The sequence below is a fragment of the Mesoplodon densirostris genome, chromosome 2 (genome assembly GCF_025265405.1).
Source record: "Mesoplodon densirostris isolate mMesDen1 chromosome 2, mMesDen1 primary haplotype, whole genome shotgun sequence".
Lineage (NCBI taxonomy): Eukaryota > Metazoa > Chordata > Mammalia > Artiodactyla > Ziphiidae > Mesoplodon > Mesoplodon densirostris.
This window is the reverse complement of record NC_082662.1, coordinates 21,122,629-21,134,433: the sequence shown is the minus strand read 5'-3', so window position 1 is coordinate 21,134,433 and position 11,805 is coordinate 21,122,629. Positions and strand designations below refer to the sequence as shown.

General features: G+C 52.8%; 1 protein-coding gene across 2 annotated transcripts in view; it reads right to left on the bottom strand.

Moving 5' to 3' along the window:
• Positions 1-5,617: 5,617 nt before the first annotated feature.
• The window catches only part of MAN1C1 (mannosidase alpha class 1C member 1), a 135,578-nt gene continuing 129,390 nt past the window's right edge, over positions 5,618-11,805 (bottom strand). Inside the window, exons 8-11 of one of the 2 annotated variants that reach the window (XM_060089184.1) lie at positions 11,501-11,720; positions 8,798-8,970; positions 7,575-7,690; positions 5,618-6,351 (exon numbers count right to left, since the gene is read on the bottom strand). In XM_060089184.1, the coding sequence (XP_059945167.1) occupies positions 6,231-6,351; positions 7,575-7,690; positions 8,798-8,970; positions 11,501-11,720 (630 nt within the window). In that variant the 3' untranslated portion in view covers positions 5,618-6,230. The remainder of the gene's footprint in view (positions 6,352-7,574; positions 7,691-8,797; positions 8,971-11,500; positions 11,721-11,805) is intronic. The other variant, XM_060089183.1, reaches the window with a different exon arrangement.

Here is an 11,805-nt window from a genome sequence, read left to right as displayed (position 1 = left end):
CAGTTCTGAATCGCTCTGTGGGCCAGCGCAGAATCCGCACCCCCCTCCCCCACCCCACCTTCCAGGTCTCAGGGGACTGGCGGTGAGGGGCTCCTGATGGAGCTGGGACAATCTGGGTCATCTCCCCCCACACACACCCCCACCGGGAGACAGCCAACCCCTGATGACTGCCACGTTGGCCAATAAATCCTAAGGCTCAGGAGAGGGAAGTCAAGGGGTGTGTTTGTGTGTGTGTGTGCACGTGAGTGGGTGTGATTGTGTGTTTATGCAAGTGTATATGTGTGAATGTGTGTGTGTTTGCATGTGAGGGTGTACGTGTGTGAGTGTGTATGTGTGTGCATGCGAATGCATGCGTACGTATGTGTGTATGTGAGCATGTGTGTGTGAAACCTTTCCCTCTACTCGGCATGCTCTCAGCTCAGCCCCCAGACTGGGGACATCCCCACGTGGAGAGTGATAAGCAGCTCTGGCCTGTCTCCCCACTCTCTCCATGGGACGAGAGGTGGACTAATCAAATCAGTTTCCTCCTCCGTAAATAGCTGCAGGCCTCGCCTCCCTTCCAAAGCTGTAGGAAGGATTCAGGGTCTCCATGAAGAGGAAAGACGAAAAGGACCTCAAACACCCTCCAAAGCAGAGACACCACTCTGCCAGCATCCTGGGCAAGCTCTCAGCATCTTCCTCCAGCCCTCCACCCCTGCCTGAGCATCCTTCACAAGCAGGCTGGTCCCTGAAAGCCCTTGGACAGCCTACAAATCTTCATCCCAATTTCCCAATTTCCCAGATTTAGGGCTAACGGCAATGTGCTTGTTCTATGCGAAAAACAGAAAATGTTCAGATTTATTGCTTTGAGAGTTTGGTCTGTCTCTTGGGCCTGGTTGATGTGGTTTCCTCCAAGTTTCATAGCATTTTGTTAAAAAATAATAATAATTTTTGACAGCAGTGTTTTGCCTCACATTTACACAAGGTTTATAGTTTAAGAAGAGTGTTCACATAATAACAATAACAATCATCACTATATGTATTGAGTTCCTACACTAAGGAGCTCAATTCACCCTTGAAACCACCCTCTCTTTCCACAGATGGAAAAGCAGAGGCTCAGGGAGGTTAAGGGGCTTGCCCAAGGTCACACAGCCCAGAGAAAGGGCAGGGTGAAGCTGAACCCAGGTCCATTAGGTTTTTTTTTTTTTTTTTTTTTTTTTTTTTGCCGTATGCGGGCCTCTCACTGTTGTGGCCTCTCCCGTTGCGGAGCACAGGCTCCGGACGCGCAGGCTCAGCAGCCATGGCTCACGGGCCCAGCCGCTCCGCAGCATGTGGGATCCTCCCGGACCGGGGCAAGAACCCTCGTCCTCTGCATCAGCAGGCGGACTCTCAACCACTGCGCCACCAGGGAAGCCCTGGTCCATTAGGTTTGGGCCTGTGTTCCTCCTCTCCTGGCCTGCCATTCTGCCTTTCTTATCTTCAACCAGACCGAATGCACGCCAATCTGCAGATAAACAGTGAGTGAGAAAAAAACACAAAACAAAGCAAAAACCAGGGGTTTTTGCAGAAAACAGAGGCTGGAATGCATATAAAAATAGCCACGTATGGTCAAGGGAATCGTCCGGTCCCCAAACAATATGTTTTGTGCTAAGATTCTTTCTGTAACGATGCAGGTGGTGGAGGCTCCAGTGGGGCAGGGAGTCAGCGAGCAGAGGACTGGCTCTCTGAGCTCTGAGGCTGCAGTGTCCAAATGGCGGCCGGTAACCACACGTGGCGATTTAAATTTAATCAAAATGAAATAAAATTAAAAACTTAGTTCTTCAGTTGCATTTGCCACATTTTAAGTGCTCAATATCCACATGTGGCCACCCTTTTGGACAGCAGTTCAAATGTTCACCCTTTTGAACATTTCCATCGTCACAGAACGTTCTACTGGGCAGCATTGTTCTAAGCCCTCCGTGAGCCTGCTCCTATCTTATCTTGACTGTCCTGGAGGAGCGGGAACCACTGGCGTAGGTGATAGACACCTGTTCTGAGGTAGGTCCCTCTGTAGCCAAGGTACCGACAGATGCCATCCCAGCACACAAGCCCTTCTACTTTTTTCTGGAGAAGCTACAACTCCAGGGATGCACATAAAGGGCAGAAACTAAAGGAGTGGCCATTCGTTGAGGCCGTGCTACTCAAAGTGTGGTTCAAGGACCGGCAGCAGCAGCATCTCCTGGGAGCTTGTTAGAAACACTCCATGCCAGACCCACTGAATAAGAACCTGCATTTTAATAAGACCCCCAGGTGATTCAGGTGCACATTCAAATTTGAGAAGCTCTGACTTAAGAGACAGGCTGAGCGGGATCAAAATATTGTCCCAAATATAGGAAACCAATCAGATATTTTTAGATACAAAATATAGCATCTGCAAACTGTCCCCCCAGTAGTGCGTGATTAAGCATGAGTCACAGAGGGCTGAGCATCTCTGTGCCACGTGATCAATCAGCATACTTCCAAGGTTAGCTCCCTATGGAGGAGCTGGCCCATTCCCCACAGCTAGCACCTTCTTAAACCATGATGGGGTCACCGCTCCAAAGTAAAGAGAACAGAACTAAGACTCACATCCTGGATCTCAGGGATGCTGCTTTTAAAACAGACTTTCTATTTTTGCCTTACTTACCAACGGGTTTGGCTTTTGAACTTTGCAAATTGCCAAAGACACAATGCAGTGTATAAAGCCAGTCTGAACAAACACACAGTCCTTTAAAGGGAGGCATCTTGCAAAGGGCTGTGTCCCCCCTTCCCAGGGACGTGATGCCCCACAGGCCCCAGTGCCTAAAACCAGGTGCTAGTGAAGCTTTCTGGGAAGGAACCAGCATCAAGTCCATCCATGAAGAAAACAGGTGAAAAAGGTGGTTCCATCTGCAGCAAGGGCAAAGACGAGGCTTAAAATGAGACTGGCAGCACGCTGGCCTCCCCACCCTACCCCGACTGGGGATGGAGGGGTCTGCTTTGGGAATGGTTCCTGAGCTTCGATTCCTCCTTCAGTGAGGATGACTCATCCCTTAATTCCTCTCTCAGTCTACCTTGGGTCTTACTTTTTTTTATCCCCAGAATGGAGTTAAGTTGCCCAAAGGATGATATTTCTCCACCTGCAAGGGCTTTCCTGGAGGATGAATTTTAAAATATTCATTTTTACAGCTTGCTCCCAGCGATAATGCAGAAGACAAGAATGCTGTGGGGAGGGACGGGGACAGCGACACAGGCCCAGCGGGGAAGCCTGGGGTCTTGGGGAACTGCTAAGTGGCTCTGCCCTGGAGAGACATCCCAGGGACTGACTCCAAGGACTTGGACCAGGGAAAATGGGACGGGTCCAGTATGCCTTCATAACTCTCTTATAATGCTGAAAAAAATTAAAGTCACGCCTGAGAACAGTCCTGCTGTTTTTGCTCTGCCAGCAGGCAGGTCTGTTATTTTGGTAGCAAGCCTCATTTTTTTTCTCCAGGGAACAGGCTTTTGCCCATTACATGGGGTCTCCGTGCGCCTGTCAGTCAAGATGCCTCACCCTCCCTTTGGCTGGAGGCACGTGACCCAGGCCAGACCATTTGGAAGCTCACGTCCTTGAAAAGACACAGTAGCATCTGGAGCGAACATCTGGATTCACCCGTCCTGGTGGTGGTGCCTGGGGAGGCTGCCTCCTGGTTCTTGCAGACTGGATCCGTGGCCAAATCAAATCCTCTTCCTCGTCCTTCTTTGTTTTTTTGTTTTGTTTTTTTTTTTTGGTATGTGGGCCTCTCACTGTTGTGGCCTCTCCCGTTGCAGAGCACAGGCTCCGGACGCGCAGGCTCAGCAGCCATGGCTCACGGTCCCAGCCGTTCCGCAGCATGTGGGATCTTCCCAGACCGGGGCACGAACCCGTGTCCCCTGAATTGGCAGGCGGACTCTCAACCACTGCGCCACCAGGGAAGCCCTGCCTAGTCCTCCTTGATGTCTGACTGTTCACTCTCCTGAGATTCCATGAGCCATTCCAAGGCATTTTAATTCTTTTTTTTTTTTTTTTTTTTTTGCTTAAGTTAGAGTTGGTTTCTGTTATTTGTAGCTAAGAATCCAAACTGACACAAACCCAAATGCCCAACAATTGGGGCTCAGATCCAGACAGTGTGATACAGCCCATGATGGAATACTACACAATCAGGTACAGCAATGAGATAAATGTATGTTGACGTGGAAAGATGTTCATAATATAGCATTTGGTGCAGAGCAGATTGTAACAACACAGGATGACACCTCAGTATGACACCATGTTTGCAAAATAGACTCTGTACCTGCATAGAAAAAGATCTAGAAGAAAACGTAACAGTATGTATTCTGGAGGGTAGGAAGGTGAATGATTTTTCTTTCAGCTTATCATAAAGATAAGCTTTCTAACCTTTCTATAATATCTGTGTCACCAATTTTTTGTTTTGCTTTTTAAAAAATGGGCCACTGGAGCCATACTATCTTGGTGCCTGTCAAGAGTGAAGTGATTTTCTGGGTTCAGGCAGCAACTTATTTACCAAATGCCCGGGCTCCTGCTATAGCCGCAGCTTCCCTGTAGCTCTAACTACTGCTTAAGAACATGCCGGAAGCATCTGAGTCTCCAGAACAAGGGAGCAGCACTTCCCACAGCTCCAGGGCACCAACGGCATCCCTCTTATGAGAACCTTGTGAGGTGGAGGGTCTGCTCTCTGCCTGGTGGAAAAGAGTGGCTCAGGGAGACAGGTGACCTGCCCAGGTTCCCACAGTGAGGGTTTAAAGCCAGGTCACCTGGCCCAGGGCCCCAACACCCCAGGGGCTACTCAAGTTCACTAACAGCCAAAATGAAGTGGCTGAGCCTGGGGAAGGACTCGGGATTGTCCTGCGAAGTCAGCTGTGTGGACACGCTGCTAACGGGTGAGGGTGAGGGAGGGGAAGCTCTCTGCTCAGTGTTGGGGCCTGACCTCCTTGCCCTGCAGAACGGCCTCCTCCCACGGGTGACAGTCAGGAGGAGAGTGGATCTGTGGGATAGTCTTACCTTCCAGGTCTCAGCTTGAAGGTCATCTGCTCAGAGAGCCTCCCCTTGACCCTCTAAGGCAGGTCCAGACACTAGTGCCTCAGCCTGCTTGTCTCCTTTGGAGCACTTCACGTAACTTGCAGTCATTCTCCTGCATGGTCTGTGTGTCCCTGCTTGGCTGTATGCTCCCTGAGGGAGGGGCTTATGACTGTCCCGCTCACAGCTGTGTCCCCATGTCTGGTCCCCTGGAGGCACTTACCAAGTATCTGCTGAATGATGGAATAGATGAACCCTGGACTGGGGTGGTGAGCAAACCCTAGGGGTTTCACCTCTGCCTTTACTGGCTGTGGGACCTCAGGCAAGTTGCTGCTCCTCTCTGGGCCTCTTCCAAGCCTTGATATAAGTATAAATATCCAACTTCATTTAAAGGGTTGCCCTCACCTTTCCTGAATATATTAGGACCAATTCAAGGGAAGGTAATAGAAGTTGGCATCTTTATACCTTAAATCAACTGCTGGTTGGTTATTCTTTCTGATGATAGCATTGCAATGGTCTCCCCAGGAGTCACTGATGTGCGATGAACCCAATTGTATTTCTTATTCAATAAACTCCTTTATTGTAACTTTACAGATTTTTCCATTACAATACTGAAAACAGCACTAGTGATTCGTAACACTTAGGCCCAAATCAAAGGGGAACCCCTCCTCAAATTATAAGGTAAATGACACATAATTGAACATATAGTAAACGTTGGGCAAAAGGAATTCAAAATATAGAAAATGGGGTCAAGATTTTGTGTGTGTGTGTGCAAACACTTTAAGGTTTATTTTATTGGGAGGACACCATTTTTGAAAGCACATGATTTTGAAAACTATACTTAAAATCTGTGAGAAAACACAACTGTAGAGAAAAGGCAAAATCAAGCAAAAACCAAAAAACCTCCAAAACGAAAGGAAGTGAATCAAATACACGAGGCTGCAATGCAAACCTCCGGTGCTTTGGCCCTGAAATGGCAAGTGAGCAGGTTTCACAGACATTCTCCGTGGAAAGGAACGTCTGGGCCTGGTGTGACATCGCTGTGTCTCCGAGTCCTGTCTCCTCACAGAGGAAAAGAAGTTGCTCGTCCAACACATCTGCCGGGTCCGCCAGGCAGGGGCCCACATCTCCAATCCGTTTGAGCACAGCCCCAGATCCCGTAGAGGTGGTCCCGGAGCCGCAGGGCGACGGGTGGGAGTCAGGCCCCGCCCCCGCTGGAGCTGTCTGAGTGGTTCACGGGGAGCGGGTGGGCCTCCGTGTTGAACACCCAGTCTTCCAGGGAGAGCATGTCATCTTCAGAGAACAGAAGATAGAGATACCTGTGCCCCGGCAGGGAGGGGAACAAGACACAGCCTGTCAGCGCTCTGGGGAAGGGGGCACCCACTGGGAAGGAATCTCAGGGGCCTCTGAGACAGGCCTGTGCCCAAGGGCGCAGGGAGGTCGGAGACCCCAAATCTGCCCGGAGGGCTCGTCCCCGGGAAGGAGCTGTGGACGCGGAGGGGAGCCCTGAGCTTTAGGTCAGGCAGAGCCGGTTCATCCTGGCTCTGGTCCAGCCCCCGCCGTGTACCTCCCCCCGCAACCAGCTTCCCGCAGCTGCTTTCCCCACCTGGCCCTCTTAGGACCCCGTGTGGCCTAGATTCTCTTTTTTTTTGCAGGGAGGCCTGAGGGCTACCCCAGGACTCAGCCTGCTTCCTTATGTACCAGGAGACTCGACACTCAAGTAGATGTCCGGGCGCTAAAACGCACAGGCAGTCGTGACTCCAGAACTGCAGGTTTCCAAGCCATGGGGTTTTTTTTTTTTTTTTTTTTTTTTTTTTTTTGCGGTATGCGGGCCTCTCACTGCTGTGGCCTCCCCCGTTGCGGAGCACAGGCTCCGGACGCGCAGGCTCCGGACGCGCAGGCTCAGCGGCCATGGCTCACGGGCCCAGCCGCTCCGCGGCATATGGGATCCTCCCAGACCGGGGCACGAACCCGTATCCCCTGCATCGGCAGGCGGACTCTCAACCACTTGCGCCACCAGGGAGGCCCGCCATGGGGGTTTTTAATGGAAGGAACAGACCATCCAATCCGTCCTAAACAGCTAAAGCACAAGGGGACTGCTTTAGGGAACAGCGAGGAAACGAGGAGGCCAACTTTAGCCCCAAGAAAGGAGGGGAACAGCACAGCAGCAGAACTGCAGCAGTGACCAGGACTGACACCATCATGGTTATTATTCTGCCCATTTTACAGAAGGGCACAGTTTCAGAGAACTTACGTCACTTGAGGAGACAGGTTAAAGAAGTTAACTTCTCACATAGCTAATGCTTAGGGGGGTGGAGTCCAGCCCAGCCTCACTCTGCGTGGAGAAACTAGCCTGGCCCAAGGCCCGCCCCTGGATCCCAAGCCTCCATCCCTCTCGGGCCCCCCTCCTGGGACGGCAGAACTTGACTGATGGTGAAGGAAGGGACTGCTGCCCCCGCCCCTCCTCTCTGCCCCCTCCCCCTTCCCTAAGAAAAGCCCGAGTTGCCCTCTGGGAAGAACACTGGCCGAGCCCCCAACTCACTTTAGTGTCTCCGCTAGAAAGAAAGTCTGCTGCTTGTTGTCGTGGTTGGGAACCTTACTGTATACGTCTTGGATCCCAGAGAACCCGGCTTCCGTCCGACAGTATTTCTCCAAGGCCTGAAGGAAAGGAAGGCAGCCTTGGTGTGGGGAGAGGAGAGCCCCCCCCAAGACTCACGCCTGCCCAGCTCTCGAACAGGCAGGCCCTCCCACCCCTTGGTTGGGGACCCCAGCATTGGTGGGGGCACGCTGCCTGGGCCCACGCGGAGAACTTCGTCCCTGCCCGGCCTGAGCGCTTCACCTGCTGTGAACTTAGAGGAAGCTTCTCTGCCTCTCGGGGAACTAGACTGACCTGACAGACTCACCCACAGTGGTGGACAGAGGCCAGGGAAGGGGCTGGTGGTGTTTTCGGGCTGGGATTTGGGGACTGGACTTGGCACACCCCAGGGATTCCCTGTAGAGATGTAGTCCCTGGGCCAGAGGCTGTGCCTGCCTTTTGTACAGAAATGCAAGTTTTACCCACTGAGGGTCTGTGGGTGGGGCCCAGGAGCACAAAACACTTGGCTTTCAAAGGTCAAGAACCAGGGTCTTCAGGAAAGCAGGGGCACTCTGGCCAATGAAGCATGTCAGGGAGCCTGAGCAGGGCCTACGCCCCAGCTGAGCATGTGCTCTGGGAGTGTGGCTCTCCCCACCAAGTCTGTGCCTCCGAGAGCAGTGGGCCTGGGGGAGAACAGCAGAGAAAGCTTGGCATCCATCCAAGAACCTTCTGGAATCCCCACCCCTGCCTTTGATACCTGCCCCAAAGAAGGAAGGGGATTGGGGAAGCAGAGCCCAGAGAGGGGGCTGCCCAGGGCTGGGCTAGCTTCGGGCAGAGGAGGGAGGTGAGCTGGCTGCCCGCTCCTGTTTGAGAGTAGAAATCTAAAGTCACCTGTCCAGGCTTCAGCATCAGAGGGCAGTGACCACGCGTGTGCTGGGCCACCTCTGACTGCTGCCCTGCGTTCGCCCCTCTCCGTTTGCTGACATTATTGGGCACTCAGAACACTCTTCACAAGTTCCTGGCCAGCTGGGGACTCTGGGCTCTGCAACCAGACCCCGACCCTTTGCACTCTCAACTTTAGCCAGATGCCAGCCTGGCTTGCCCTTCCTCTTGGGTTTGGACCCTGACTGTGAATTCTCAAGGGCACCTGCCACCAGTTCTCCACCCTCCCCCTGCGCCCCGCCACTCACCATCACCACCTCCCAGCCCCACTCCCTGTAGATGGGGTCGTGGGTCTGCCGCCACAGGTACATGTAACTCTCCACCACCTCGGGCCGCAGGATGTAGTAGCTCTCGCTCGTCTGTGTGGCCACAGCTTCTCTGCCTGAGTTAAACCAGAAGGCTTCGGGCCCCAGTTTGGTATCTGCAGGAATGACCAACCAGGGTGCCTGGGTCAGACTTCCCACCTCCTGCTCTTCAGGATCCCAGTGCCCCAGGAGAGACGGAAGTGGCGTGGTAGCCCTGGCCGGGGCCGGCTGGTGATGGGCTGGCATGGGCTGGCCAAAGCAACGCCCTTAGGCCTCGAAACATTTGCAGTTTAGACCCTGAGAATCCAAATGAACTTCCCAGCAGTCCGGGGAGACAAAAGTTTGGGTGGTGCTCCCCAACTGTGTATTTTGAGACATTAGCCCTGCAGGATGTTAACCAGTGCTCGGCCAAGAAAGGGTTGTAGGTTTAAGCACATTCGGGGAACAGCGGGTTAAACAAAGTGAAAGCCTCCTGTCTACAGGACTTACCAGACCCTTTAATTTGCTAATATGCAATGATGCTTCTCCACAGACCCCCTTTCTCTGGGAACTGCTTTTGACACTTCCCAGAGCCAGCCTTCCAGAGCTGACAGTTTGGGACACTGCTGAGGTGGAGATGAGGGAAGATTCGCCCAGCAGGCACATATTCAGGCAGAGGGAGCTGAATAAAGAAAGTCTGATGAGGTCTGGGTTTTGTTGTCATTGTTTGGTTTTGGTCAGTTTGTTGCTGTTCCTGTTTTCTCGATGACCACCATTATAACCACCACTGCAGTCACCATTTATGAGTTCAAGGGCTGTGCTGGGTGCTTTACATACACTTATTTCAATCCTTAAAAAAAATGTTGTTTTGGTAAGGCAGATACTATTATCTGCCACTCGCGCATGTGGAAACTGAGGATCAGAGAGGCTATGTAATTTGTCCAAGGTAACACAGCAAGTTGTGGCCGAGCTGGGATGTGACCCTGGATCTGTCTGATGCCCTTTCCCCAGGCTGTCCTCTCTCTCTTTCTCCCCTGGGTCTGACTCTCTAGGTCCAAAATTTATGGTATGTGGGTCAGATCATCCTCCCTTTAATGCCTGCATATCCTGTCTGTCAGCAGAGGGCCCAGCTCTGGTCCTAATGTGGGCCCCCACCTCCCATTAGGGCTCAGGACCCCAAGAGGCCCTGGGCTGCTTTTTCTCAGAGACATATTGGAGCTTTGCAGGACATCCTGCTCATTCACGGAGGGCTTCATGGAAGAGGAAGGAATTAGGCAGATCCTGGCTCCTCTGATCCTCTCAGATGGCACAGCTTCTCTTGGCCATCAGAACACAGCCGTTCCACCAAGCTGCTAACGGGGTGAGGGCAAGAGCGACTGCTGTAGCCATCCATGGACCAGCCGGGCTGGTTGTAACCACATGCTCTACTAAGCGGACTGTCTTTTATGGTCTGGGCTGATTGTCCCCGACAAATAGCAAGCTTTTTATTATTCCTGAGATTTCCTATTTGTTTATGGTGCTGGCAGAGGTAGCTCTTTGAAGGGAATTGAAGACCAGTTTTAAGGACCCACTGCGAATGGCTGGCTTCCTGAAAACAGCTCCAGGAGCTGTGGATTCCACCGGCGCGCTCACAGACACGTTTTCGGTGGACTGCTAACGAACGCCTCCCATGCTGCTGGCTGAAGGCGCGGGCCAAGTACTTCCTGTGGGGCCCAGGAGACCTGTGTTATTGTTCCCATTGAACAGATGAGAAAACAGAGGCCACCAGCTGCTGAGCGGCAGAGTGGCATTTGAGCCAGGATCTTTTACTGCAGATCTTAGGTCCTCTCCTCCAACCAAGGCTGGGCTTACAACTCAGAGCAGTGGGCCCCTTCTGGGGTCACGGGGGGCCTGGGGCTTTTTCTGAGGGGTGTTGTTTAGAAAGGTAGCACACAAGATGGGGCTGGGCATCAGGAGACCTGGGTTCTAGCCCCGGCTTAGCTACTCATACATGGTGTGGCTTTGGCTAAGCCAGGTCCCCGCTCTGGGCTGACTCAGTTTCCCTGCGTGTAAAATGAGGAGTTGGGTTCACATTCTCTCATGTGGCTTCTGAGTCTAGTGTTGACAGTTCTGCGGTGAGTGCTGGCGGGGATGGTGCAGAAGCTCTCAAGCTTTCCGGGGGTCTTGGATCAGAGGGTGATTATGGGGTGGTGCCAGGAGGTGGTGAGACCCTCTGAATGGGAGCACTCCAGGGAGGAAAGGCAGAGATACGTTTAGGGGTAGGGGCTCAGGGAGAAGGAATTTGCTAAAGGCTCAGGAAGCCAATGTTTCTGCCTCAGGGGCTGGAGGACCCTCTGCTCTGAGCCCCTCACAGGGGAACTTGGCCGGGTCATCTCTGAGCCTCAGTTTCCTCATCTGTGTTGTGAGGGTCAGCGATGATGTATGTCAAGTGCTGAAGGACACCCGGCACACACAAAGTGCTAACACAGCACCGTGTTCCCTTTAACTCAGGGCACAATCTCTGTGTGTGGATAGCACACCCCTCATTCAAATTCCGGGTAACCTCCAAGGTGAGGCTTCCCTAAGTCCACGTGTTCCCTTCACTCACTGCCCCTCTCCTGGTCTTTCCATTTCTTCCTGGTGTCTAGCCTCAGTCTTTCCTGCTGCCCCTTCCCCTTGCAGGGTTACCTGAGCGGGCGTACGATTCGTGGCACGTCTTGGTGATCTGGGCTGCGAGCTCTCGGTAGTGGGCCCTCTTTTCTTCCTTGGCATCCTCAGCGCCGAGGGCGATCATGCCCCCGGAGAAACAGGCCAGGTGCCCCATCTTGTGGTCCAGAATCCCCCCTCGCCACTCAGCAATGTAGGTCAGCCCCCCGGGAGAGACATTCAGCAAGTGGGTCTCTATTGCCTGGGAGCAAGGTGGGAATTGGGCAGGGAGGAAGGGCATGGGAGGGTACAGGGAAGGGAAGGGAGAGGACGGAAAATGAACATTT